The sequence below is a fragment of the Pristiophorus japonicus genome, chromosome 3 (assembly GCF_044704955.1).
Source record: "Pristiophorus japonicus isolate sPriJap1 chromosome 3, sPriJap1.hap1, whole genome shotgun sequence".
Classification (NCBI taxonomy): domain Eukaryota; kingdom Metazoa; phylum Chordata; class Chondrichthyes; family Pristiophoridae; genus Pristiophorus; species Pristiophorus japonicus.
In genome coordinates this window covers 306,729,177-306,757,168 of record NC_091979.1, presented here as the reverse complement: position 1 = coordinate 306,757,168, position 27,992 = coordinate 306,729,177, and the positions used below count along the sequence as shown (strand labels likewise).

The 27,992-nt window shown below is 49.9% G+C and overlaps 1 protein-coding gene across 1 annotated transcript in view; it reads right to left on the bottom strand.

Moving 5' to 3' along the window:
* The window catches only part of fam13c (family with sequence similarity 13 member C), a 155,794-nt gene that overhangs the window by 15,244 nt on the left and 112,558 nt on the right, over positions 1-27,992 (bottom strand). The window contains exons 10-15 of the mRNA XM_070876865.1: positions 21,480-21,561; positions 19,101-19,312; positions 18,897-18,980; positions 14,519-14,614; positions 12,967-13,172; positions 7,597-7,698 (exon numbers count right to left, since the gene is read on the bottom strand). Of these exons, the coding sequence (XP_070732966.1) occupies positions 7,597-7,698; positions 12,967-13,172; positions 14,519-14,614; positions 18,897-18,980; positions 19,101-19,312; positions 21,480-21,561 (782 nt within the window). The remainder of the gene's footprint in view (positions 1-7,596; positions 7,699-12,966; positions 13,173-14,518; positions 14,615-18,896; positions 18,981-19,100; positions 19,313-21,479; positions 21,562-27,992) is intronic.

The window sequence follows — 27,992 nt, the reverse complement described above, 5'->3', positions numbered from 1 at the left end:
TGGGAGTGGTGCAGTGTGTGCGTATGTGACGTGGTGCGCGTGCTCGCACTGGGGAGTGGTGCGTGCGCACGCGATCACAAGGGGAGTGGTGCAGTGTGTGTGTGGGGAGTGGTGCAGTGTGTGTGTGTGGGAAGAGGTGCAGTTTGTGTGAGAAGTGGTGTGCGCGTTTGGGGGGAGTGGTGCGCGCGTGTGGGGGGAGTGGTGCGCGCGTGTGGGGGGAGTGGTGCGCGCGTGTGGGGGGAGTGGTGCGCGCGTGTGGGGGGAGTGGTGCGCGCGTGCGTATGTGGCATGGTGCACGCGCACACATTGGGGAGTGGTGCACGCGCGCGGAGGTGTGCTGCGTGCGCGCGTGGAGAGTGGTGCGTGCGCGCACGATCGTGAGGGGAGTGGTGCAGTGTGTGTGTGGGGAGTGGTGTAGTGTGTGTGTGCGTGGGGGGAGTGGTGCAGTGTGTGTGTGGGGAGTGGTGCAGTGTGTGTGTGTGGGGAGTGGTGCAGTGTGTGTGTGGGGAGTGGTGCAGTGTGTGTGGGGAGTGGTGCAGTGTGTGTGTGGGGAGTGGTGCAGTGTGTGTGTGGGGAGTGGTGCAGTGTGTGTGTGGGGAGTGGTGCAGTGTGTGTGTGGGGAGTGGTGCAGTGTGTGTGTGGGGAGTGGTGCAGTGTGTGTGTGTGGGGAGTGGTGCAGTGAATGTGGGGAGTGGTGCAGTGTGTGTGTGGGGAGTGGTGCAGTGTGTGTGTGGGGAGTGGTGCAGTGTGTGTGTGGGGAGTGGTGCAGTGTGTGTGTGGGGAGTGGTGCAGTGTGTGTGTGTGGGGAGTGGTGCAGTGTGTGTGGGGAGTGGTGCAGTGTGTGTGTGTGTGTGGGGAGTGGTGCAGTGTGTGTGTGGGGAGTGGTACAGTGTGTGTGTGTGGGAAGAAGTGCAGTTTGTGTGGGAAGTGGTGTGCGCGTTTGGGGGGAGTGGTGTGCGCGTGTGGGGGGAGTGGTGCGTGCGTTTGTGGGGATTGGTGCGCGTGTGTGGGGGGAGTGGTGCGCACGTGCGTATGTGGCATGGTGCGCGCGCACACATTGGGGAGTGGTGCACGCGCGCGAGGGGTGTGCTGCGTGCGCGCGCGTGGAGAGTGGTGCGTGCGCGCACGATCGCGAGGGGAGTGGTGCAGTGTGAGTGTGGGGAGTGGTGTAGTGTGGGGAGTGGTGCAGTGTGTGTGGGGAGTGGTGTAGTGTGTGTGTGCGTGGGGGGAGTGGTGCAGTGTGTGTGTGGGGAGTGGTGTAGTGTGGGGAGTGGTGCAGTGTGTGTGTGTGTGTGCGTGGGGGGAGTGGTGCAGTGTGTGTGTGGGGAGTGGTGTGTGTATGTGGGGAGTGGTGTAGTGTGTGTGTGTGTGTGTGGGGAGTGGTGCAGTGTGTGTGTGTGTGTGGGGGGAGTGGTGCAGTGTGTGTGTGTGTGTGGGGGGAGTGGTGCAGTGTGTGTGTGGGGAGTGGTGCAGTGTGTGTGTGTGGGAAGAGGTGCAGTTTGTGTGAGAAGTGGTGTGCGCGTTTGGGGGGAGTGGTGCGCACGTGCGTATGTGGCATGGTGCGCGCGCACACATTGGGGAGTGGTGCACGCGCGCGGAGGTGTGCTGCGTGCGCGCGCGTGGAGAGTGGTACGTGCGCGCACGATCGTGAGGGGAGTGGTGCAGTGTGTGTGTGGGGAGTGGTGCAGTGTGTGTGTGGGGAGTGGTGCAGTTTGTGTGGGGGAGTGGTGCAGTGTGTGTGTGGGGAGTGGTGCAGTGTGTGTGTGTGTGGGGAGTGGTGCAGTGTGTGTCTGGGGAGTGGTGCAGTGCGTGTGTGGGGAGTGGTGCAGTGCGTGCGTATGTGACGTGGTGTGCGTGCACGCATTGGGGAGTGGTGCGTGCGCACGCGATCACAAGGGGAGTGGTGCAGTGTGTGTCTGGGGAGTGGTGCAGTGTGTGTGTGTAGGAAGAGGTGCAGTTTGTGTGGGAAGTGGTGTGCGCGTTTGGGGGGAGTGGTGTGCGTGCGTTTGTGGGGATTGGTGCGCGTGTGTGGGGGGAGTGGTGCGTGCGCGCACGATCGCGAGGGGAGTGGTGTGTGCGCGCACGATCGCGAGGGGAGTGGTGCATGCAGTGTGTGAGGATTGGTGCAGTGTGTGTGTGGGGAGTGGTGTAGTGCGGGGAGTGGTGTAGTGTGGGGAGTGGTGCAGTGTGTGTGGGGAGTGGTGTAGTGTGTGTGTGCGTGTGGGGAGTGGTGCAGTGTGTGTGTGCGGGGAGTGGTGCAGTGTGTGTGGGGAGTGGTGCAGTGTGTGTGTGTGGGGGGAGTGGTGCAGTGTGTGTGTGGGGAGTGATGCAGTGTGTGTGTGTGTGGGGAGTGGTGCAGTGTGTGTGTGTGGGGAGTGGTGCAGTGTGTGTGTGGGGAGTGGTGCAGTGTGTGTGTGTGGGGAGTGGTGCAGTGTGTGTGTGTGGGGAGTGGTGCAGTGTGTGTGTGTGGGGAGTGGTGCAGTGTGTGTGTGTGGGGAGTGGTGCAGTGTGTGTGTGTGGGGAGTGGTGCAGTGTGTGTGTGTGTGGGGAGTGGTGCTGTGTGTGTGGGGAGTGGTGCTGTGTGTCTGGGGAGTGGTGCTGTGTGTCTGGGGAGTGGTGCAGCGTGTGTCTGGGGAGTGGTGCAGTGTGTGAGTGTGTGGGGAGTGGTGCAGTGTGTGTGTGGGGAGTGGTGCAGTGTGTGTGTGCGGGGAGTGGTGCAGTGTGTGTGTGGGGAGTGGTGCAGTGTGTGTGCGGGGAGTGGTGCAGTTTGTGTGGGAAGTGGCACGCGCGTGTGGGGGGATTGGCGCGCGCATGTGGGGGGATTGGCGCGCGCGTGTGGGGGGATTGGCGCGCGCATGTGGGGGGATTGGCGCGCGCATGTGGGGGGATTGGCGCGCGCGTGGGGGGGGGGGGGTGGCGCGCGCGTGGGGGGGGGAGTGGCGCTCGCGTGTGGGGGGAGTGGTACACGTGTGCGTATGTGGCATGGTGCGCGCGCATGCATTGGGGAGGGGCATACGTGCGCGAGGGCTGTGCTGCGTGCGCGCGAGGAGAGTGGTGCGTGAGCGCGCGATCGCGAGGGGAGTGGTGCATGCAGTGTGTGGGGAGTGGTGCATGCAGTGCGTGGGGAGTGGTTCAGTGTATGTGGGGGGAGTGGTTCAGTGTGTGAGTGGGGAGTGGTGCAGTGAGTGTGTGGGGAGTGGTGTAGTGTGTGTGTGGGGAGTAGCGCAGTGCGTGTGTTGGGAGTGGTGCAGTGTGTGCGTATGTGACGTGGTGCGCGTGCTCGCACTGGGGAGTGGTGCGTGCGCACGCGATCACAAGGGGAGTGGTGCAGTGTGTGTAAGGGGAGTGGTGCAGTGTGTGTGTGTGTGTGTGGGAAGAGGTGCAGTTTGTGTGAGAAGTGGTGTGCGCGTTTGGGGGGAGTGGTGCGCGCGTGTGGGGGGAGTGGTGCGCGCGTGTGGGGGGAGTGGTGCGCGCGTGTGGGGGGAGTGGTGCAGTGAGTGTGGGGAGTGGTGCAGTGAGTGTGGGGAGTGGTGCAGTGTGTGTGTGTGTGGGGAGTGGTGCAGTGAGTGTGGGGAGTGGTGCAGTGTGTGTGTGGGGAGTGGTGCAGTGTGTGTGTGGGGAGTGGTGCAGTGAGTGTGGGGAGTGGTGCAGTGAGTGTGGGGAGTGGTGCAGTGTGTGTGTGGGGAGTGGTGCAGTGAGTGTGGGGAGTGGTGCAGTGTGTGTGTGTGGGGAGTGGTGCAGTGTGTGTGTGTGTGTGGGAAGAGGTGTGCGCGTTTGGGGGGAGTGGTGTGTGCGTGTGGGGGGAGTGGTGCGTGCGTTTGTGGGGATTGGTGCGTGCGTTTGTGGGGATTGGTGCGCGTGTGTGGGGGGAGTGGTGCGCGCGCACACATTGGGGAGTGGTGCACGCGCGCGGAGGTGTGCTGCGTGCGCGCGCGTGGAGAGTGGTGCGTTCGCGCACGATCGTGAGGGGAGTGGTGCAGTGTGTGTGGGGAGTGGTGTAGTGTGCGGATTGGTGCAGTGTGGGGAGTGGTGCAGTGTGTGTGTGGGGAGTGGTGTAGTGTGTGTGTGGGGAGTGGTGCAGTGAGTGTGTGGGGAGTGGTGCAGTGTGTGTGTGGGGAGTGGTGCAGTGTGTGTGTGGGGAGTGGTGCAGTGTGTGTGTGGGGAGTGGTGCAGTGAGTGTGGGGAGTGGTGCAGTGTGTGTGTGGGGAGTGGTGCAGTGTGTGTGTGGGGAGTGGTGCAGTGTGTGTGTGGGGAGTGGTGCAGTGAGTGTGGGGAGTGGTGCAGTGTGTGTGTGGGGAGTGGTGCAGTGCGTGTGGGGAGTGGTGCAGTGTGTGTGTGTGTGTGTGGGGAGTGGTGCAGTGTGTGTGTGTGTGTGGGAAGAGGTGTGCGCGTTTGGGGGGAGTGGTGTGCGCGTGTGGGGGGAGTGGTGCGTGCGTTTGTGGGGATTGGTGCGTGCGTTTGTGGGGATTGGTGCGCGTGTGTGGGGGGAGTGGTGCGCGCGTGCGTATGTGGCATGGTGCGCACGCACACATTGGGGAGTGGTGCACGCGCGCGAGGGGTGTGCTGCGTGCGCGCGCGTGGAGAGTGGTGCGTGCGCACACGATTGCGAGGGGAGTGGTGCAGTGTGAGTGTGGGGAGTGGTGTAGTGTGGGGAGTGGTGCAGTGTGGGGAGTGGTGCAGTGTGTGTGGGGAGTGGTGTAGTGTGTGTGTGCATGGGGGGAGTGGTGCAGTGTGTGTGTGGGGAGTGGTGTGTGTATGTGGGGAGTGGTGTAGTGTGTGTGTGTGTGTGGGGAGTGGTGCAGTGTGTGTGTGTGTGTGGGGGGAGTGGTGCAGTGTGTGTGTGTGTGTGGGGAGTGGTGCAGTGTATGTGTGTGTGTGTGTGTGTGGGGAGTGGTGCAGTGTATGTGTGTGTGTGTGTGTGTGGGGAGTGGTGCAGTTTGCGTGGGAAGTGGTGCGCGCGCGTGGGTGGATTGGCGCGCGCGCGTGGGGGGATTGGCACGATTGGCGCGCGCGCGTGTGGGGAGATTGGCGCGCGCTTGTGGGGGGATTGGCGCGCGCGTGTCTGGGGAGTGGCGCTCGCGTGTCTGGGGAGTGGCGCTCGCGTGCCTATGTGGCATGGTGCGCGCGCACACATTGGGGAGGTGCGCACGTGCGCGAGGGCTGTGCTGCGCGCGCGCGAGGAGAGTGGTGCGTGAGCGCGCGATCGCTAGGGGAGTGGTGCATGCAGTGCGTGGGGAGTGGTTCAGTGTATGTGGGGGGAGTGGTTCAGTGTGTGAGTGGGGAGTGGTGCATGCAGTGTATGGGGAGTGGTGTAGTGCGTGTATGCGGAGTGGTGTAGCGTGTGTGTGGGGAGTGGTGCAGTGTGTGTGTGGGGGGGGGTGGTGCAGTGTGTGTCTGGGGAGTGGTGCAGTGTGTGTGGGGAGTGGTGCAGTGGGGAGTGGTGCAGTGTGTGTGTGTGCCTGGGGAGTGGTGCAGTGTGTGTGTGGGGAGTGGTGCAGTGTGTGTGTGTGGAGTGGTGCAGTGTGTGTGGGGAGTGGTGCAGTGTGTGTGCGGGGAGTGGTGCAGTGTGTGTGTGTGGAGTGGTGCAGTGTGTGTGTGGGGAGTGCTGCAGTGTGTGTGTGGGGAGTGCTGCAGTGTGTGTGTGGGGAGTGCTGCAGTGTGTGTGGGGGGAGTGGTGCAGTGTGTGTGTGTGGGGAGTGGTGCAGTGTGTGTGTGTGGGGAGTGGTGCAGTGTGTGTGGGGGGAGTGGTGCAGTGTGTGTGTGGGGAGTGGTGCAGTGTGTGTGGGGGGAGTGGTGCAGTGTGTGTGGGGAGTGGTGCAGTGTGTGTGGGGGGAGTGGTGCAGTGTGTGTGGGGAGTGGTGCAGTGCGTGTGTGGGGAGTGGTGCAGTGCGTGTGTGGGGAGTGGTGCAGTGCGTGTGTGGGGAGTGGTGCAGTGCGTGTCTGGGGAGTGGTGCAGTGCGTGTCTGGGGAGTGGTGCAGTGTGTGTGGGGGGAGTGGTGCAGTGTGTGTGTGGGGAGTGGTGCAGTGTGTGTGGGGGGAGTGGTGCAGTGTGTGTGTGGGGAGTGGTGCAGTGTGTGTGTGGGGAGTGGTGCAGTGTGTGTGTGTGGAGTGTTGCAGTGTGTGTGGGGAGTGGTGCAGTGTGTGTGGGGGGAGTGGTGCAGTGTGTCTGTGGGGAGTGGTGCAGTGTGTGTGGGGGGAGTGGTGCAGTGTGTGTGGGGGGAGTGGTGCAGTGTGTGTGGGGGGGAGTGGTGCAGTGTGTGTGGGGGGAGTGGTGCAGTGTGTGTGTGGGGAGTGGTGCAGTGTGTGTGGGGGGAGTGGTGCAGTGTGTGTGTGGGGAGTGGTGCAGTGTGTGTGGGGAGTGGTGCAGTGTGTGTGTGGGGAGTGGTGCAGTGTGTGTGTGGGGAGTGGTGCAGTGTGTGTGTGGGGAGTGGTGCAGTGTGTGTGTGTGGAGTGTTGCAGTGTGTGTGGGGAGTGGTGCAGTGTGTGTGGGGGGAGTGGTGCAGTGTGTGTGGGGGGAGTGGTGCAGTGTGTGTGGGGGGAGTGGTGCAGTGTGTGTGGGGGGAGTGGTGCAGTGTGTGTGTGGGGAGTGGTGCAGTGTGTGTGGGGGGAGTGGTGCAGTGTGTGTGGGGGGAGTGGTGCAGTGTGTGTGGGGGGAGTGGTGCAGTGTGTGTGGGGGGAGTGGTGCAGTGTGTGTGGGGGGGAGTGGTGCAGTGTGTGTGGGGGGAGTGGTGCAGTGTGTGTGGGGGGAGTGGTGCAGTGTGTGTGGGGGGAGTGGTGCAGTGTGTGTGGGGGGAGTGATGCAGTGCGTGTCTGGGGAGTGGTGCAGTGTGTGTGGAGGGAGTGGTGCAGTGTGTGTGGAGGGAGTGGTGCAGTGTGTGTGGGGGGGAGTGGTGCAGTGTGTGTGGGGGGAGTGGTGCAGTGTGTGTGGGGGGAGTGGTGCAGTGTGTGTGGGGGGAGTGGTGCAGTGTGTGTGGGGGGAGTGGTGCAGTGTGTGTGGGGGGAGTGGTGCAGTGTGTGTGGGGGGAGTGGTGCAGTGTGTGTGGGGGGAGTGGTGCAGTGTGTGTGTGGGGAGTGGTGCAGTGTGTGTGGGGGGAGTGGTGCAGTGTGTGGGGGGGAGTGGTGCAGTGTGTGTGGGGGGAGTGGTGCAGTGTGTGTGTGGGGAGTGGTGCAGTGTGTGTGTGGGGAGTGGTGCAGTGTGTGTGGGGGGAGTGGTGCAGTGTGTGTGGGGGGAGTGGTGCAGTGTGTGTGTGGGGAGTGGAGCGTGGTGGATACTGCACACGTATTGATACAGCTGGTGGGCAATGATGATGTGGCACATGTGGAGCCAATATTTAAGCGTTATTCTAGCAGTTTTATTACTCTAATGTTAAAATCCATTTCAGTTGTTTGTTTGAGGAACATGAACCAGTGATTCGCCCAGATAGGCCGTGATTTCGGCTTGGTTCTCAGCTCTTGTTTCACTGTAAGATCAGTTTCAATTGAACATCGTTCTCAAAAGTCTCTGATTCCCATATATAAATTCATTATTTGTTTAAGTGTGTTTTGCTGATGTATTCGGAACATATTGTATCAAAGCTGATGATTGGTCTATCTTACCTTCCCGTTTGTTTAAGGAATTGCTCTTCAAACTCTCGGAGAGTTTTGCGGAGTTTTTTCTTCTCTGCTCTAGCTTCTCGAAGATGTTCCAATAATTCAGGCCTGTACACACAATAAATGCATAATATTACTTGGCACTGGCAGCTTGTGTAAATATGAATATATGCACTCTCATAATTGATGAGAAAAAATACATGTAGTCCCAAGTGAAAGAAAGCCTTGCATTTATATAGCGCCTTTCAGGACCTCCAGACGGCCCAAAGCGCTTTTCAGCCAATGAAGTACTTTTTTAGGGTAGTTACATAGAAACATAGAAAATAGGTGCAGGAGCAGGCCATTCAACCCTTCTAGCCTGCACCGCCATTCAATGAGTTCATGGCTGAACATGAAACTTTAGTACCCCCTTCCTGCTTTCTCGCCATACCCCTTGATCCCCCGAGTAGTAAGGACTTCATCTAACTCTCTTTTGAATATATTTAGTGAATTGGCCTCAACTACTTTCTGTGGTAGAGAATTCCACAGGTTCACCACTCTCTGGGTGAAGAAGTTTCTCCTCATCTCGGTCCTAAATGGCTTACCCCTTATCCTCAGACTGTGAGCCCTGGTTCTGGACTTCCCCAACATTGGGAACATTCTTCCTGCATCCAACCTGTCCAAACCCGTCAGAATTTTAAACGTTTCTATGAGGTCCCCTCTCACTCTTCTGAACTCCAGTGAATACAAGCTCAGTTGATCCAGTCTTTCTTGATAGGTCAGTCCCACCATCCCGGGAATCAGTCTGGTGAATCTTCACTGCACTCCCTCAATAGCAAGAATGTCCTCAAGTTAGACCAAAACTGTACACAATACTCCAGGTGTGGCTTCACCAAGGCCCTGTACAACTGTAGCAACACCTCCCTGCCCCTGTACTCAAATCCCCTCGCTATGAAGGCCAACATGCCATTTGCTTTCTTAACCGCCTGATGTACCTGCATGCCAACCTTCAATGACTGATGTACCATGACACCCAGGTCTCGTTGCACCTTCCCTTTTCCTAATCTGTCACCATTACTGGTGCAATGTACGAAAAGCAGCCACCAATTTGTGCACAGCAAGCTCCCACAGACAGCAATTAGATAATGACCAGATAATGTTTTTTTAGTGCTGTTGGTTGAGGGATAAATATTGGGCAGGGCACCAGGGAGAAGTCCCCTGCTGTTCTGCAAAGTAGTGTCAAGGAATCTTTTACCTCCCCGAGAGAGCAGACGGGACCTCGGTTTACTGTCTGATCCAAAAGACTGCAGCTCCGACAGTACAGCGCTTCACTGAAGTATCAGCCTCAATCTTATGCTCAAGTTTCCGGAGTGGGACTTGAACCCACAACCCTCTGACTCAGAGGTGAGAGTGTTACCACTGAGCCACAGCTGACACCAGTGTGCTACCTGACTGAATAATGACCTAGAATGTACAACACTGACACAGGCCATTCAGCCCAACTGGTGCTCCACATTAGCCTCCTCCTATTCTACTTCATCTAACCCTATTGTCATGTCTATAGTGTACTTCTGAACGACTCCACAAGACAATATGTTGTACTTGAACTGTCGTGACCTCGGTCCTTTATTCCAAACTCCAGAGTGCTCTGCAAGCATGGTGTGCAGCCTTTTATACAGGGCCTTGCCACCAAGGCAGGAAACCCCCGGTCTCCACCAGTTGCACCCTCTAGTGGTGCCAGCATGTATGTAGATGGTGTGAACCTTATTGATCGTACATCAGGTAAACAAGTCTCCATCTTATACAACCTCACAGTGACTACCCATAGAGTACATCCATAGTCAGCATATATAACACCTATCACATATCCTTTCTCCCTCATGTGTTTACAGAATTATAGAATGATGCAGCACAGGAGTTTCATCATGGTCTGTGCCAACTCTTTGAAAGAGCTATCCAATTGGTCCCACAACCTCTGCTCTTTCCCCATAGCCCTGCAATTTATCCCCCTTCAAGTACTCATCCAATTCCCTTTTGAAAGTTACTGTTGAACCCGTTCCCACCACCCTCTCAGGCCGTGCAATTCAGATCGTAACAACTCGCTATATGAAAACCCCACTTGCTCCTTCATTGCGTCGGGTGGGGGAGGGGCTCGAATTCAGGGGTTGTTAAACCTCCTATTCCAAGAGCACAACTTGGTCAAAATCCCAGTGGCATGTGGAAGGGAAGAGGATTGAGATCCGCCAACCTTCTCGGTACTGCTTTAGTTATTTTGAAGTGAAACATCTATATGCCACTGGCTTGTCCATTTGGCTCCATTCTTTCCCTATTCCTTTGTGGGTTTTAATGATTATTTGTTTCCCCATGTACAATATGAGCAACAAATGACATGGGAGATGTTCATCACATCTTGAGGAGCGATTACCCTTGCGATTCTCCCCTGTGACACTTCTGACAGTGTGTGAAGAATAAAGAGCATGCCAGCTCGGTGATTACACTTTGTCTTCCTCTTTTGTTTTGACAAACTGCGGGCTGAATTTTCGGCGTTTGATGATTTCAGGGTGGTAATGGCGGCGGGGCGGTAAAGTTAGCGCCTGGGAACAGTTTGCGCCTCAGTCAGCAAAATTGGGCAGCTGGGCCCTGAGTCAGGGGCGCAGCGCTCAGGGAGGCGTTACACACCTCTCTCGGGGCTGTAGCGTGGGAAAATCCTGAGCTAAAGAGCCGGGCCGGGAGCGCTGGAGACTCGCCTGGGGAGAACAAAAACTAAAAAAAAACATAAAAACACTCCCAAAACATAGCCCATGCCACCACAACATAAAGCACAAAAAAAATTAAAAGAAAAAACAACCACACTTACCTTAGGAGGCCATTACTTACCTATCTGCTGTCGGTATTGTTGGACCGCTCGGATTTCCCAGGCGGTCACTGCGGGGCACGCTGCGGGGCGCATGGGTCGGGCTGAAGTCAAAACTCGCGGCGGTGTCACAACCGGGGGCGTTTCACATGACGCAGCTCTTCCAGGTGGTGCTGCTTCGCGCTCCCGCAAAATCCCAACCCGAGGATTGCCGCGGGGCGCTGGAGGGTGACCCACCCCAGACCACCTCACTGCCGCCATTGCCGCAGCTCCGGGGGAAAAAGAAACGGAGCGCAGAGTCGTCGAAAATCTTCCCCACCAATTCCCATGTATTCCTTGGGTAGGAGTAGGGTTTGCAGGTTACCTGCTCCCAATTTTCTACTCGTACTACTTTTAAGCTCGGGAACGCCATCTCCTCTAAGTTCTCCGCCAAATCACACACCAGCCCAACCTGGACATATATCGGGTTCCTTCATTGTTGCCTGGTCACAATCCTAGAACTCAATACTTAACAGCACCATGCAACACATCTGCTGTGGTTCAAGAAGGCGTTTCACCACCACTTTCTCAAGGGTGACTATGGATGAGCAATAAATGCCGGCCTTGCTAGCAAAGCCCAGATCCTCAGAGTGAAGTTTTTAAAAAGCCAGCTGTTGCAAAAGTGAATTGGCCTCTAATTCCTCCTTGAGGATAAAAGCAGGAGGGTAAATTCCCAGCAGGGAGCAGTGCTCAAAGGGAGCGCAGCCCGTTAAAAGGATTGCAAAGTTCCAATTCTCCAACTTGAGTGCGGTTCCCCTCTGGGAGCAGGTGATCGGGGAATTCATCTCCTGGCTTTCTCTCGGTGCTACCCTCTGATGTCAGGAATTAGGTTTGTGGAAAAATCTTGCATTCTTCCTACCTGTGTGTGACCATTTTGGTGTTTTGTTTTGTAGTGGTACGGTTAATTATTCATCACAGTAAAAATGATTAAAAAATTCATAGGGTGCTCGAGTTTCAAGTAGACAGTGGCTTTGAATGTCAAGTTATTGATTTGAGTTGGGTACAGAGGTAGCTGATTATTCACTGAACAAGTAGCATTTTTATAGAAGGGATTATCTTTCTCAACAGTTCAACAGCAGTTCACATTTGCAGACCTTGACCCCTCGAACCTAGAAGGTGTACACTTTCAGTTTTGTGCCATCAATGCAATGTTGCATTTACTGACTTAATTACTTCTTACTACACTACCACACGCACTCTAAAACGACAGACACTGACTGGATTTACAGACTAAAACAAGAAATATTTAATCTTAACTAGAATTATAAATCACTCTAGTGTGGCAATACCTAACTGTACAAGATACAGAAATACATACATCTATAAATTACAAGTCTTGTATCTGAGCACACTTCCTGTTGTCATACTTACTTCCTATATCAAAGGCACAAATATATGAATTTATACACATACAAGCCAACAGTTAGATAAAATTCACAGCATCCAATCGATCACACAAGCTCACCTAGAAACATAGAAAATAGGTGCAGGAGTAGGTCATTCGGCCCTTCGAGCCTGCACCACCATTCAATATGATCATGGCTGATCATGCAACTTCAGTACCCCATTCCTGCTTTCCCTCCAAACCCCTTGATCCCTTTAGCCATAAGAGCCACATCTAACTCCCTTTTGAATATATCTAACGAACTGGCCTCAACATCTTTCTGTGGTAGAGAATTCCACAGGTTCACAATTCTCCGAGTGAAGAAGTTTTTTCTCATCTCGATCTTAAATGGCTTACCCCTTATCCTTAGACTGTGACCCCTTGTTCTGGACTTCCCTAACATCAGGAACATTCTTCCTGCATCTAACCTGTCCAATCCCGTCAGAATTTTATGTTTCTATGAGGTCCCCTCTCATTCTTCTAAATTCCAGTGAATATAAGCTTAGTCGATCCAGTCTTTTTTCATATGTTAGTCCTGCCTTCCCGGAAATCAGTCTGGTGAACCTTTGCTACACTCCCTCAAGAGCAAGAATGTCCTTCCTCAGATTAGGAGACCAAAATTGTACACAATATTCCAGGTGAGGCCTCAACAAGGCCCTGTACAACTGCAGTAAGACCTCTCTGCTCCTATACTCAAATCCTCTCGCTATGAAGGCCAACATGCCATTTGCCTTCTTCACTGCCTGCTGTACCTGCATGACAACTTTCAATGACCGATGTATCATGACTCCCTAGAGGTATAAAATCCAAGGACCAAGTCCTCAACAAACCATTCATCAATCCATTCATGAAATTAAATTAATTTAATTGGGCTGTGAATGCTGAACCATTGAGTATATTCAAGGCTGAGATGGATAGGATTTTGGATTCTCGGGGAATCAAGGGATATGGAGATTGAGTGGGAAAGTGGAGTTGAGGTTGAAGACCAGCCATGATCTTATTGAATGGTGGAGCAGGCTCGAGGGGCCGTATGGCCTACTCCTGCTCCTAATTATGTTCTTATGTTAATTGGATTTAGAATCAAATGAACAAAAAAATCCTCAAAATTGCCAACACTCACATGGAGGCTTCATGTAGATTGGACAGTGAAGTAGTCGGTGGCCTTGCATCTTTCTTTTCATCCAGAGGAGCAATAAGGCCAGGTTCACGATCTTCATCTCGATGACCTACGTTATCTACAAATTCTTGGAAAGGAAAGTCAGCTGTTGGTCGAGAAGGTATCTCACAACTCTTCAGGGTGGTTTCTTCATCGGAACCTTCTTCTTCCTACACAAGTAAAAATGTCGACTTTATAACCCTTCCCAATCACACTTTATAGAAGTATGCCTACAATTAATAATGGTGTAACTTTCAGGAGAAACGATTGAAGGATTTTTATGCAGCAGTGTGCTTACATGTTTAACAGTGACTGATTACATTGGCTCTGCTTTAACAGGGACCTGCTGGTGCAGTGGGTTAGATCTGGACTTTTACCTCTGTTCAACTCGAGTCCAGATGGGATGAGAGTCTCCTTTAAATGCAAGGATCCCACGTGAAATATGTTTAGGGACCATCAATTTTGAGTAGGCATGGACCCACAGCAAAAAATGTAGCGATCTCACTTTGAGATTCTACATGTTGGTGACATGTAGAATCAAAGAATTCACCAGGGTACAGTAAGGGAATTCGAGTCTGACCTGGGACAGTATTTTTTCCACCTGCATAATATCGCCTGTCTACCTTAGCTCATCTACTGCTGAGACTCAAATACTCCAATGCTCTCCTGGCCAGTGTCTGAGCTTCCACCCTCTATAAATTTGAGCTCATCCAAAACTCTGCTGCTCATTCACCAGGTTCACCCATCACCCCATGTGCTCGCTGACCTACATTAGCTTCTGATCCAAAAATCGTCTCGAATGTTAAATTCCCATCCTTGTTTTCAAATCCCTCCAGGATTTCACAGAAACATAGAAAATAGGTGCAGGAGTAGGCCATTCGGCCCTTCAAGCCTGCACCACCATTCAATATGATCCTGGCTGATCATGCAACTTCAGTACCCCATTCCTACTTTCTCTCCATACCCCTTGATCCCTTTAGCTGTAAGGGCCTTCCCATCATTGTAACCTCCGCCAGCCTTACAATCCTCCATGATCTCTGCGCCCCTCAAACTCCGGCCTCTCGTGCATCACCCACTTCCTTCACTCCACCATTGGCAGCCGTGCATTAGCTGACTAGGCCCCAAGCTCTGGAATTCCCTCCCCAAAGCCCTTCGCCTCTCCATCTCTGTTTCCTCCTTTAAGATGTTGCTTAAAACCTACAAATTTGACCAAGCATTTGGTCACCTGTCCTAATGTCTCGTTCTTTGATTTGGTATCAATCTTTGTCTGCTTATGCTCCTATGAAGTGTCTTGTGATATTTTATTATGTTAAAGGGGCTATGTAAATACAAGTCATAAGGAGTTTGCAATAAGGGGTTCTTGTGATTCAGGAACGTTGCTTGCGGCAGCATAAACGCGACTGGCTTGGGAGTACTTGATGCAGGCACTGGTTGGGAAAAATACTCCACTCTTCCCAATACTGATATTCTTCACTTGATGAACACAAAACTGCAATTCCTTTTGTGTTTTACTTACAATAGTAGGGATTGCGGCTGCAGGAGAGAGAAGCTGCTTGATACTTCGGTATCTGTCATAGAGAGGCTTCATGAGCTGTCTTTCCTGTTTGGTCACCTATCCAAATAAACACAGAGAAAGCTGAGCAATGGCTTGGCTATGAGAACAATCATCAATGGCACTTTTACTGAGAAGCAAAAGCTTCCATTTATTTTGCTACATCTAAATTATTTTGGGACATTAGGCAAAGAGAGATTACAATTGGAACGTCTACCAGGAATGAAATTGGCATAACTTCAAAATAGGAAGTTTCACTGTTAGATACATAGGGACATGTAAACAGCATCTGATACATGTAAGAGACACCATCGCAAACCAAAACAGGAAATAGCAGGAAGAGACCAGGCAGGTGCGAGTGCATTAGTGAGGGGCGTTGGTGTTCGGATGGGAAGGGCGCATCAGCGAGTGGTGTTCAGGGAGTGATGGGGAGGGAGATGATGCTCCCTGTAAACGCAATACATTTTTCCCAAAACTTCTTTTTATATAACGTTAGGAAGAGCAGCAAGAGTAGGCAGTACAGTGAAAATGGTATTAAATTCATGGACGATTAAAATATAATTCCGATTGTATTAATATACCAAAATGCTGTACCAATAAAGTATGTTTTGTTTTGTCATACACTCCAGCTGTGCAAACATTGCACGTGGGTACAGATTGATAGAGCAATTTTATAATTACCAGCCTAATTATGCCAAGTACGAGGACCCAGGAATAAATAATCATTTGGCCCACCAAGCTCATTCCTCCTACACATCAGATACAATCAACCCCATCATGGATCCGAGCCCATCCATTTTTTATTCTTCCAAAGGAAAGCTGTGCATAAATAGTCCCATGATTCCCAAAGTAACAAAAAAAAACCCCCTCCAGAATATTCACCATATTCCACAATTAGTCCCTACACTGCAGATACCAGCAAACGACCGCTGGACCCTATGGAATATCAGCTCGTGTTTGGTTCAAAGCTAGAGCAGAACCATCCTGCTACGCAGTTCTGATGTACAGTACTCGCTGGGTACAAAAGGTTAGGGTCAAACTGCGAGTTGGATTTGAGACAAAAAGAAACACTACTTCCAAGGAGAGAAGGCTCTAGCCTATGCTAGACTTGCTCAGCAGCCTGAAGAGGGAGTCAGCGTCACACCAGTTACATCCCATAGAAACATAGAAAATAGGTGCAGGAGTAGGCCATTTAGCTCTTCGAGCCTGCATCACCATTCAATAAGATCATGGCCGATCATTCCCTCCGTACCCTTTTCCTGCTTTCTCTCCATACCCCTTGATCCCTTTAGCCGCAAGGGCCATATCTAACTCCCTCTTGAATATATCCCTGAACTGGCATCAACAACTCTCTGCGGTAAGGAATTCCACAGGTTAGCAACTCTCTGAGTGAAGAAGTTTCTCCTCATCTCATTCCTAAATGGCTTACCCCTTATATATCCCCTGGTTCTGAACTTCCCCAACATCCCTTTGCCAAAGTCTCTCATTCTTAGAATCTTACAACACAGGAGACCATTCAGCCCATCACACGTGTGCCAGCTCTTTGAAAGATGTCTCCAATTCAGTCCCACACCCTAGCTTTTTCCCCATAACCCTGCAATTTAGTCCTCTTCAAGAACATTTCCAATTGCCTTTTGAAAGTTCCTCTGGGATGTGCTTCCACCACCCTTTCCGGTAGTGTGTTCCTGATCTTACCAAACCTCGGAAGAAATTCCTCCTCATTTCCCCTCTCGTTCTTTTGCCAATTATTTTAAATCTATGACCTCTGGTTATCAACCCATTTGCCAGAGGAATGTTTCTCCCTACTTTCCCTATCAAAACCCCTCATAATTTTGAATACTTCTACGCTTCTCTGCTCCAAGGAGAACAATTCCAACTTCTCCAATCTCTCCACATAACTGAACTCCCTCATCCCTGAATCACCCTGGTAAACCTCCTCTCCAAGGCCTCGATATCCTTTGTGGTGTGGTGCAAGAATTGTACACAATATTCCAGCTGAGGCCTCATCAATCATCAATCAGAATCGAGGAGGACTTGCTTCCACTCCCAAAGTGAGTTCTCTGGTGGCTAAACAGTCCGATACGAGAGCCACAGACTCTGTCACAGGTGGGACAGACATTCGCCGAGGGAAGGGGTGGGTGGGGCTGGTTTGCCACGCGCTCCTTCCGCTGCCTGCACCTGACCTCTTCACGCTCTTTGCGTTGAGACTCGAAGAGCTCAACGCCCTCCCGGATGCACTTTCTCCAGCTCGGGCGGTCTTCGGCCAGGGTCTCCCAGGTGTAGGTGGTGATGTCACACTTTACCAGGGAGGCTTTGAGGGTGTCCTTGTAACGCTTCCGCTGCCCACCTTTGGCTCATTTACCATGAAGGAGCTCCACATAAAGCAATTGCTTCGGGAGTCTCGTATCTGGCATGCGTACTATGTGGCCTGCCCAGCGAAGCTGATCGAGTGTGGTCAGTGCTTCAATACTGGGGATGTTAGCCTGGTCGAGGACACTGATGTTGGTGAGCCTATCCTCCCAGGGGATTTGCAGGATCTTGCGGAGACATCGTTGGTGATATATCTCCAGCGACTTGAGGTGCCTTCTATACATCGTCCATGCCTCAGATCCATACAGGAGGGCGAGTATTACTACAGCCCTGTAGACCATGAGCTTAGTGGTAGATTTGAGGGCCTGGTCTTCAAACACTCTCTTCCTCAGAGGCCGAAGGCTGCACTGACGCACTGGAGGCGATGTTGAATCTCCGCATCAATGAGGCCTAACCAGAGATTTGTAAAGGTTTAGCATGACTTCTTTGTTTTTGTATTCAATGTCCTTATTTACAATGCCAAGTATCCCTTACGCTTTCTTAACCGCCTTATCAACTTACCCTGCTACCTTCAAAGACTTGTGAATAAGCACCTGCAGGACTCTCCTGCACTCCCTTCAAAATAGATTGTACCGCACTCTCCATATTGTTTCTCCCAAAGTGCATCACATCATACATATCTGCATTGAATCTGCCCTTTCACCAATCTGTCTATGTCCTTCTGAAGTCTATGACTATCATGCTCACTACCTACTACATTGCCAAGTTTTGTAATCATCTACATGAAGCAGCATTGGACTTGAATGCCTAGAGCATCAAGGTCGGCGACACATCGCAGACTATCCTGTGTAGGACCTTCCAACATGCCGAAGGCAGATATCTATTGTCCAGAAAAACCTCGGAGACTTAGCAACAACAGCTGAAAGGATTCACCAGGGTTTGCAGGTATAGCGAACATTCATTAAAGAGACCTGGAGGGACAGAACAGTCACTGGGCCCTGGGATTCTTCCCACTCAGCTCCAGATGATCCTGTAGGAGAACGTCCTAATCGGGGAGGGTAGTGTTGGTAGACAAGAAAGGGAAAACTAACTCGTGTTCTGTGGGTTGCAGCTTCAGCAGCAAGCTTGCACCCAGCTGTATCCCTGCGCACGTTTGACAATGGTGAGCCTTGTGGTTGCTTTCTGGCCATGGGTGGGTGGGGTGTGTCGCTATGGAAAAAGAACGTCCGCTATACCTGCTTTTACAGTGGCCCGTGCTGCTGGCCCTCAACACATTACGTAATGGGCAGACACCTCCTAAGTGAACTTGCTCGATACAATAAGTTGAGGGGGTCCAATAAATGGGTTTTTGCATATGTCAAGCGCCAAGCTCACACTACGCACTGCCGGTGACATTGTTACCAATCATCGAGCTGATCCAACTGATAATGTGTAATGTATAGGGTATAAAATATATAGTTCAAAGGAGAAAGAGTGGAGAGAAACAGGGAGCACTTTCTGTGAAAAATACTCTCTTAAAATGTATCTACTTCCCAGCCAGGCCACAATTTTGCTCTCCTCCCAAGATGCTCTGTTGATGCAGAGCACTAGTGCAGCCCACTGATCCCAGAGTGGCTCTGGTCAGTAGTCATTCATCCCTCAACCCGATAAGTTATTCCCCAGTATACATTTTTCTATCTAGGACGTGTGCTGGTCTATTATTATCCTTGGAATTAACTGATGAGAACCATTGCTCATTCACATTGCATTGACTATATCGCAGAATGTGCAGACATCATCATCTAGCAACAAGGTGTGTCATATGGCCCACCATGAAGGTACTGTTGGCCAAGATCAAAAAGAACCAAAATGGAATCCCCAATGTAGGTTACAGTAATGAATAAACAAGAATACAATAGTTACTGTGCAATGGCTGTAATCTTATCTCTGGGTTCTGACTAGGCTGCTGTCGCAAATCAGGAGCCCATTGATGAGATTACCACTCGATCATTATTCCTTATCTATTTCATAACCTATTTATCTGAATACATACCAGCCGTCCATGAATGCTTTCAAAATGCAATAGGCAATTTTGCATGTTGACCTTATCTAACCTCAGTTGCTTTTGTGTCATTTCCTGTGCAAAATAGTGTTGAATTGCTTTGGTCAGATCATGAAAATAGCCGTACATTTGTTCAAATCGTTTTATTTTAAATTCCTCAATAATTGAAAGCAGTTTACTATATGGTGGAGGTACCTTAACATCTTCCGGAAGGCCAAGTATTTCCTGCTTTTCTTTTAATTTTTTCATCACAATTTGTACAGTTTCCTCAATACTTGGCATCTGCTGCGATTCCGCTGGCACATGGTGCTTGTTCTCTTTGTCCTGTCTGGAGTTTATGGGCAACAGGTTGCTTCGATGTCTGTGCCGCCTGTTATTCTCCTCCTCGGAGATCTTCAGTTTCAGCTCTGCAAGACCAGCCGCAAAAATATTAGCAACGAACAGCAACTTGCATTTATATAGCGCCTTTAATATAGTAAAACGTTCCAAGGCACTTCACAGGAGCGTTATCAAACAAATGTTTTTGTTTAAATCATTTCACTTTGGCAGATCTTTTGTAGAAATAATGTACCCTGTTTTACAATTTGAATGGGTATATTCCTGATTACCATTGAGAATTTTCCCTTCAACTTTATATAGATTTATAGATTGATTTAGGGATTGATTTAGACAGAGAGAGAGAAAAATATATATTATATATCGGATACTGGATGAATGGCAAGGGGTCACCAGCTAGTCAGGGATCAGATGAGTTGATAAACCAACAAATCTTCTTTTGTGGCTTGTTTCGCTCGTGACTTGTTTTCATGTCATAGGCTTACAGGGCTATACTTCAGCTTTTAGCTATGTGGCATCGGTGTCAGCTACTTGAAACTGTCAGCCAGCTTTTGCTCATTTTCTAGGCTGCCGTGTACGTATTGAAGATCTGTTTACCGAAGAGCTGGAATTTTCCCGCTGTCCTGTCCGACATTCCTCCCACAACCCACACCACCAAAAAGGTTAACTGCTCATTCAGCTCTTTTGCTATATGTGGGATCTTGCTGCACACAAATTGATACAACAGTGACTGCTCTTCAAAGAAACTCATTACACGTATTGTGCTTTTCAATAGCGGGGAGATGTGACAAGACAGTGTAAAAATGCAAATCTTTGCTTTTTTTAAATTTCCTTCCTCCTGGTTCAAAGTTATATTTGCCAATTGTTGGTAAGATAATGCTAAGATCAATCAACACCATATGTGCATCCCATATACACGAATCAAAGGAGATCAGAACCAATTATTGAAACTGTTGGGAATGCATTTGACTTTATGGAAAACAAGTGTTACTCAGAGTTTTGATGAGCTTTGAAGAATAGCCAGTGAGTAATTGAGTTGATCATCCCAGTTGTGATTCCTTGAAAAATAAGGATCTATGGAAGAGGAGAGATGATGAGAACAACTTTTACACAGCGAATTGTTATGTTCTGGAATGCGGGGTCTGAAAGGGCGGTGGAAGTATACGCAACAGAAACTTTCAAAAGGGAATTGGATAAATACTTGAAACGGAAACATTTGTAGGGCACTGGCGTGATGGGCCGAATGGCCTCGTTCTCTGCTGTATCATTCTATGAAGAGACAGATACATGCATTTTGTCTGGGATCATTTAAGGACGACTCATGTGCAGATTGAACGAGTTACGTGTGTCCTAGTTAAAGTGATTGCATTAGTTTGGAACGAGTCACGTGTGTCCTAGTTAAAGTGATTGCATTAGTTTGGAACGAGTTACGTGTGTCCTAGTTAAAGTGATTGCATTAGTTTGGAACGAGTCACGTGTGTCCTAGTTAAAGTGATTGCATTAGTTTGGAACGAGTCACGTGTGTCCTAGTTAAAGTGATTGCATTAGTTTGGAACGAGTCACGTGTGTCCTAGTTAAAGTGATTGCATTAGTTTGGAACGAGTCACGTGTGTCCTAGTTAAAGTGATTGCATTAGTTTGGAACGAGTCACGTGTGTCCTAGTTAAAGTGATTGCATTAGTTTGGAACGAGTCACGTGTGTCCTAGTTAAAGTGATTGCATTAGTTTGGAACGAGTCACGTGTGTCCTAGTTAAAGTGATTGCATTAGTTTGGAACGAGTCACGTGTGTCCTAGTTAAAGTGATTGCATTAGTTTGGAACGAGTCACGTGTGTCCTAGTTAAAGTGATTGCATTAGTTTGGAACGAGTCACGTGTGTCCTAGTTAAAGTGATTGCATTAGTTTGGAACGACTTTTTGATACCGCACCAACAACAAGCATGCATCACGTGCAGACAATTTTGCGTGTCATGTGCAGTGATAAACAGCTTGCTTTCTGAGGTTTATAAAAAGAAAGATTCAGGTAACCTGTTGCAGCCCTGATGACTTTCTAATCACTGGAAAGAACGGAATGTTCCATCAGCTCATTGCTTGGACCTCTGCTAAACCTGTTCTTGGCACTATGCCGTCTGCTGCACTGAACATGTTGTGTGTTTGTCGTATATTTGTTACCACTTTGCCGCTCAAAGTAATGGCTCAAATTAATCCACAAATTGCATTCGACTCCATTAAGTTATGTACCTTTTAACTGCTTACGGGCTCTTGTCAGATCATTCATCCACCTCAAGACTTCTGGATCGCCAACTTTATCACTGTGGGAGGGCTAAACACACAACAGGTTGAAGTTATCCTTCATTAATATTGCTGTGCTTTTAGAGAGAAACTTATTTTTTCCAGTAATTATACATTCAACAGGATTTTTTTTAAACTGTAGAAAGATTTTTTAAAAACGATATCAAAAAATATCATTTTTATAAAATAATGAGAACCCTCAAAAAAACAGATTTGGATTTTACATTGAAATTGGAAAAAGTATGATTTTCATCTGGGCATAAAATACTGGATTTCTGCCACTTGCAATCTGCAGTCTCTCTTATTCAGCCACCGACTTAGAACAACTGATGTTTCATTCCCTTTGCCTTTAATGCTATTTCTCCAGTTATTTTCTTTGTGTAGATGCTCTGGGTCACACACTATTCACTGGTTTGGTGCACACATTTCATTTACTATTTTTTTTTCTGCCACTAGGAACCCCCAGGCAACCAAGCTGAAATGAAATACTGTTTCGGGCAGTACCTGCATAAACTCACTGCCTATCCTAAACCTGGTGCAGGAGCAAGACTATAGCAGAACACATGACTACCACTGTATAGTGATCGCAGGCCTTACACATTCAATATGAAGTTCAATACTCACAAATATTGAACCTTTGAACTCAACAATTCAAAATTAATCATATAATAGACTTGTTAGCATAATTGAAGCCCATGGGATTAAAGGGACAGGGGCTGAGACCCCTTAAAAAAAAACAGATTTGGATTCTACGTTGAAATTGGAAGAAGCATGATTTTCATGTGGGCATAACAGGGACAGATATGAAATTGGCTAAGGGACAGAAAGCAGAGAGCAGTGGTGAACGGTTGTTTTTCAGGCTGCGGGGAAGTATACAATGGTGTCCTCCAGGGGTCAGTATTAAGACCACTGTTCTTTTTGATATAAATAAATGACCTGGACTTGGGTATACAGGGCATCATTTTAAAATTTGCATAGGACTCGAAACTCGGAAATGTGGTAAACAATGAGGAGGATAGTAACAGACTTCAGGAGGACATAGACAGACTGGTGAAATGGGTAGACACATAACAGATGCACCTTAATACAGAGAAGTGGCAGGCATTCAATTTGATACGAATTTTAAAGGGGGTGCAGGAAGAGAGAGACGGGGTGTGGGGGGGAGGGGCTACAAACACAAAGCTTTAAAAGGTGGCCGGATAAGTTGAGAAGGTTGTTAAAAAGGGCATACTGGATTCTTGGCATTATTAACAGAGGCATAGAACAACAACTTGCATTTATATTGTTATGTATGGAGAAAGAGTCAGACTGAACACTGTGAGCTCAAAGTGTGACCTTAGTCTTTTATTGCAGGTCTCCAGAGTGCCTCTCCAACCTGTGAAGCCTCCTTAAATACCTGTGCTCCCAAGAAATTATGGGATCCCTTGGGATGAGCCCTCTGGTGGCTGTAAAGAGTAAGTACAAGTTTCCATATATAACAACACTGCCCCCCCCCACCCCCCAAAGTTAATAGTGTAACGATTTACAATGTGAGTCGATCTGAGGCCCTTCTTCATCGTCTCGGTGTGAAAGCTGGTATTGTTGAATCATTTGTTGGGCCCTCGCTGGGCTGCTGTGCAGCTGGCCTTGCTGGGCTGCCTGGTGTGTTGGGCCCTGCTGGGCTGCTGTGGATGATGGGTTCTGCTTCGTGGTCAACCGTGGTATGTTGGGGGATTAAAAAGGGTAGGGTCCAAGGTGGGTTGCTCAGGATAGTCCGTGAATCTGAGTTTGATTTGGTCCAAGTGTTTCCGGTGAATGAGTCCATTTCAAAGTCTGATCCGCAACACCCTGCTCCCCTCTTTGGCCATGACAGTGCCGGGAAGCCACTTGGGACCTTGTCCATAATTCAATACAAATACAGGATCATTGATTTCAATCTCGCATGACACATTTGCGCTATCATGGTATGCACTTTGTTGAAGCCGCCTGTTCATGTAGATCAGGGTGAACCAACGAGAGCCTTGTCTTAAGTGCTCTTTTCATGAGCAGTTCAACAGGTGGGATCCCAGTGAGCGAGTGGGATCTTGTGCGGTAGCTAAGCAGGACCCGGGATAGGCGAGTCTGCAGTGAGCCCTCAGTCACCCTCTTCAAGCCTTGCTTGATGGTTTGCACTGCTCTGTCTGACCATTGGACCCTGGTTTAAACGGGGCAGATGTGACATGTTTGATCCCTTTACAGGTCATGAATTCTTTGAACTCAGCACTGGTAAAACATGGCCCGTTGTCGCTCACCAGGACATCGGTTAAGCCGTGAGTGCCAAACATGGCCCGCAGGCTTTCAGTAGTGGCAGCGGACGTGCTAGCCGACATTATCTCACATTCAATCCACTTGGAGTACGCGCCTACAACCACAAGGAACATTTTACCCAAGAACGGGCCTGCATAGTCGACGTGTACCCTAGACCATGGTTTGGAAAGTCAAGACCATAAACTTAGCGGCGCCTCCCTGGGTACATTGCTTAACTGCAAGCATGTATTACATCTGTGAACGCAGGACTCTAAGTCCGCATCGATACTAGGCCACCACACGTGGGATCTGGCTATCGCTTTCATCATTACGATGCCTGGGTGGGTACTGTGGAGGTCATTGATGAAGGTGTCTCTGCCCTACTTGGGGACCACTACTCAATTGCCACACAGAATACAGTCTGCCTGTATAGACATTTCATCTTTGCACCGCTGGAACGGCTTTATCGCTTCCTGCATTTCCACTGGGACACTGGACCAGCTCCCGTGAAGCACACAGCTACTGACTAGAGATAATAAGGGGTCCTGGCTTGTGTAGGTTTTGATCTGCCGGGCAGTGACGGGTGATTGCTCACTCTCAAATGCTTCCATAACCATGGTTAGATCCCGTGATGGGCAATGGCAGTCTACTGAGAGCATCGGTGCAGTTTTCTGTGCCTGGCCTGTGACGGATGGCGTAGTTGTATGCGGACGCGAGTGCCCATCTCTGGATGTGGGCCGATGCATTGGTATTTATCCCTTTACTCTCGGAAAACAGGGATATAAGTGGCTTATGGTCAGTTTCCAATTCGAATTTTAGCCCAAACAGGTATTGATGCATTTTCTTTATCGCATAGACACACGCTAACACTTCTTTCTCAATCATGCTGTAGGCTCTCTCAGCCTCAGACAGACTCCTGGATGTGTAAGCAACCGGTTGCAGTTTCCCAAAATCATTAGCTTGTTGCAATACACACCCGACGCCATATGACAACGCATCACATGCTAGTACCAAACGCTTACATGGATCATACAACACAAGCAATTTGTTTGAGCATAACAATTTTCTCGCTTTTACAAAGGCATTTTCTTGGCTTTTGCCCCAAACCCATTCGTCCCCTTTACGTAGTAAGCCATGCAGTGGTTCTAACAGTGTGGTGAGACCCGGTAAGAAGTTACCAAAGTAGTTCAGGAGTCCCAGAAATGACCGCAGCTCCGTCACGTTCTGTGGCCTCGGTACATTCTCGATTGCCTCCGTCTTCGCGTTGGTGGGCCTGATGCCATCCGCCGCAACCCTCCTTCCCAAGAACTCCACTTCAGGCGCCAGGAAAACACACTTTGAGCATTTTAACTTGAGCCCCACGCGATTGAGTCGACTAAGAACCTCCTCCAGTTTCTTCAGGTGCTCGACTGTGTTCCGACCTGTGACCAAGGTGTCGTCCTGGAAGACCACGGTGTGCGGGACCGACTTCATTAAGCTTTCCATGTTTCTCTGGAATATCGCCGCCGCTGATCGGATTCCAAATGGGCATCTGTTATAAACAAAAAGACCTTTGTGCATGTTGATGCAGGTGAGGGCCTTCGATGATTCCTCCAGTTCCTGCTTCATGTAGGCTGAAGTCAGATCCAGCTTCGTGAATTTCTTTCCTCCTGCCAGCGTGGCAAAGAGGTTGTCGGCCTTTGGTAGTGGGTATTGGTCCTGCAGGGAGAAACGATTGATAGTTAATTTGCAATTGCCACAGATTCTGATGGTGCCATCTCCCTTGAGGACTGGAACGATAGGACTGGCCCACTCGTTGAACTCGATCGGTGAAATGATGCCCTCTCTTTGCAGCCGGTCCAGCCCGATCTCTACCCTTTCTCTCATCATGTACGGTACTGCTCTTGCCTTGTGATGGATGGGTCACGCCCCCGGAATTAGGTGGATCTGCACTTTTGCTCTTTGGAATTTCCTGATGCCTGGTTCGAACAGCGAAGGAAATTTGTTTAAGACCTGCGCACACGAAGTGTCGTCAGTGGGCGATAGCGCTCAGACGTCGTCCCAGTTCCAGCGTATTTTGGCCAGCCAGCTCCTGCCGAGCAGCGTGGGACCATCGCCCGGTACCACCCAGAGTGGTAGCTTGTGCACCGCCCCATCGTAGGAGACCTTTACGGTAGCACTGCTGATTACAGGAATCAGTTCTTTTGTGTAAGTTCTTAGTTTCGTGCGAACTGGAGTTAAGACTAGCCTTGAGGCCTTGTTGCACCACAATCTTTCGAAAGTCTTTTTGCCCATGATGGACTGGCTCGCGCCCATGTCCAGCTCCATTGACACCGGAAGTCCATTTGGTTCAACATTCAGCATTATCGGGGGACAATTTGCGGTGAATGTGTGCACCCCATGTACCTCTGCTTCCTCGGTTTGAGGTTCTGGTTCGTCGTGATTCTCCGTGGATCTGTCCTCCTCTGCAACATGGCGATTTGCAGGTTTAACAGGATTTGCAGCTCGCCTGCACACTCGTTGGAGGTGTCCTATTGTTCCACAGTCCTTGCAAACGTACCCTTTGAATTGGCATGAATGGAAACGATGATCACCCCCGCAGCGCCGACAAGGTGTTAATGGCCTTGCATTCATCACTCTTGATGGTTGACTCTGAGATATCTGCGGACGTGCAGCTGCAGGTATGTGTGACCTGCCCTGTACGTTACGATTCGAAAACAACATCACATTGTTCACAGTATTTGTAGCAGCACTTGTGTGCCGAGAGATTTGCTTCGTATTATCACTGGTGGCAATAAACGCCTGGGCTAACGCTATGGCCTTACTCAAGATTGCGGTCTCTACAGTCAAAAGTTTGTGAAGTATGGTTTCGTGGCCAATGCCAAGTCCGAAAAAGTCTTTGAGCATGTGCTCCAAATGTCCTTCAAATTCACAATGTCCTGCAAGGCATCTTAGATCGGCATAACTCACATAACTCGCAACTTCCTGGCCTTCAGACCTTTTGTAGGTGTAGAACCGGTACCGCGCCAACAGAACGCTTTCCTTCAGGTTCAAATGCTCTCGGACCAGTGTGCACAAATCATCATGCGATTTCTCCGTGGGTTTCGCTGGAGTGAGCAGATTCTTCGTGAGGCCATACGTTGGTGCCCCACAGTCGTTGGTCGAGTCGCTCCACAAAAGTTTCCCAATTATCTCCCTCCGGAGAATTTCTCCAGGATGCCCACTGTTCTCTTCCCCCTATGGGTTCGCTATCTGTATCTCGTCGCCAGTTGTTATGTATGGAGAAAGAGTTAGACTGAACACTGTGAGCTCAAAGTAAAGTGTGACCGTAGTCTTTTATTGCAGGTCTCCAGAGTGCCTCTCCAACCTGTGAGGCCTCCTTAAATACCTGTGCTCCCAAGGGGTTATGGGATCTTTTGGGACTCCAGTGGGATGAGCCCTCTGGTGGCTGTAGAGAGTAAATACAAGTTTACATATATAACATATATAGCGCCTTTAACATAGTGAACCGTCCCAAGGTGTTCACAGGAGTATTATGAGATAACAAATTTGACACCGAGCCATATCAGTAGAAATTAGGACAGGTGGCCAAAAGCTTGGTCACAGAGGTATGTTTTAAGGAGCGTCTTGAAGGAGGAAAGAGATGTAGAGTGACGAAGAGATTTAAGCAGGAAGTTCTAGAGCTCGGGACCTATGCAACAGAAGGCACGGCCACCAATGATTGGGCGATTATAATCAGGGATGCTCAAGAGGGCAGAATTAGAGGATCACAGACATCTCGGGGAGGGGTTGTGGAGCTGGAGGAGATTGAATGCGACAGGGAGAGGCAAGGCCATGGAGGGATTGGAAAATAAGGATGAGAATTTGGAAATCGAGGCATTGCTTAACCGGAAGCCAATGTAGGTCAGCGAGCACAAGGGTGATGGGTGAGCGGGACTTGGTGCGAGTTAGGACATGGGCCGCCAAGTTTTAGATCACCTCTAGTTTACGTACCAAAGAGAGTACAAAATAAGGAAGTTGTGCTAAACCTTTATAAATCACAGGCCAATTCTGGGCAGCACACTTTAGGAAGGACGTCAAGGCCTTAGAGAGGGCGCAGAGATGTACCAGAAAAGATGAGGAACTTCAGTTATGTGAAGAAACTGGAAAAGTTGGGATTGCTCTACCTCAAAGCAGGGAAGGTTAATGGGAGAATTGCTAGGTGATCAAAATCACAAA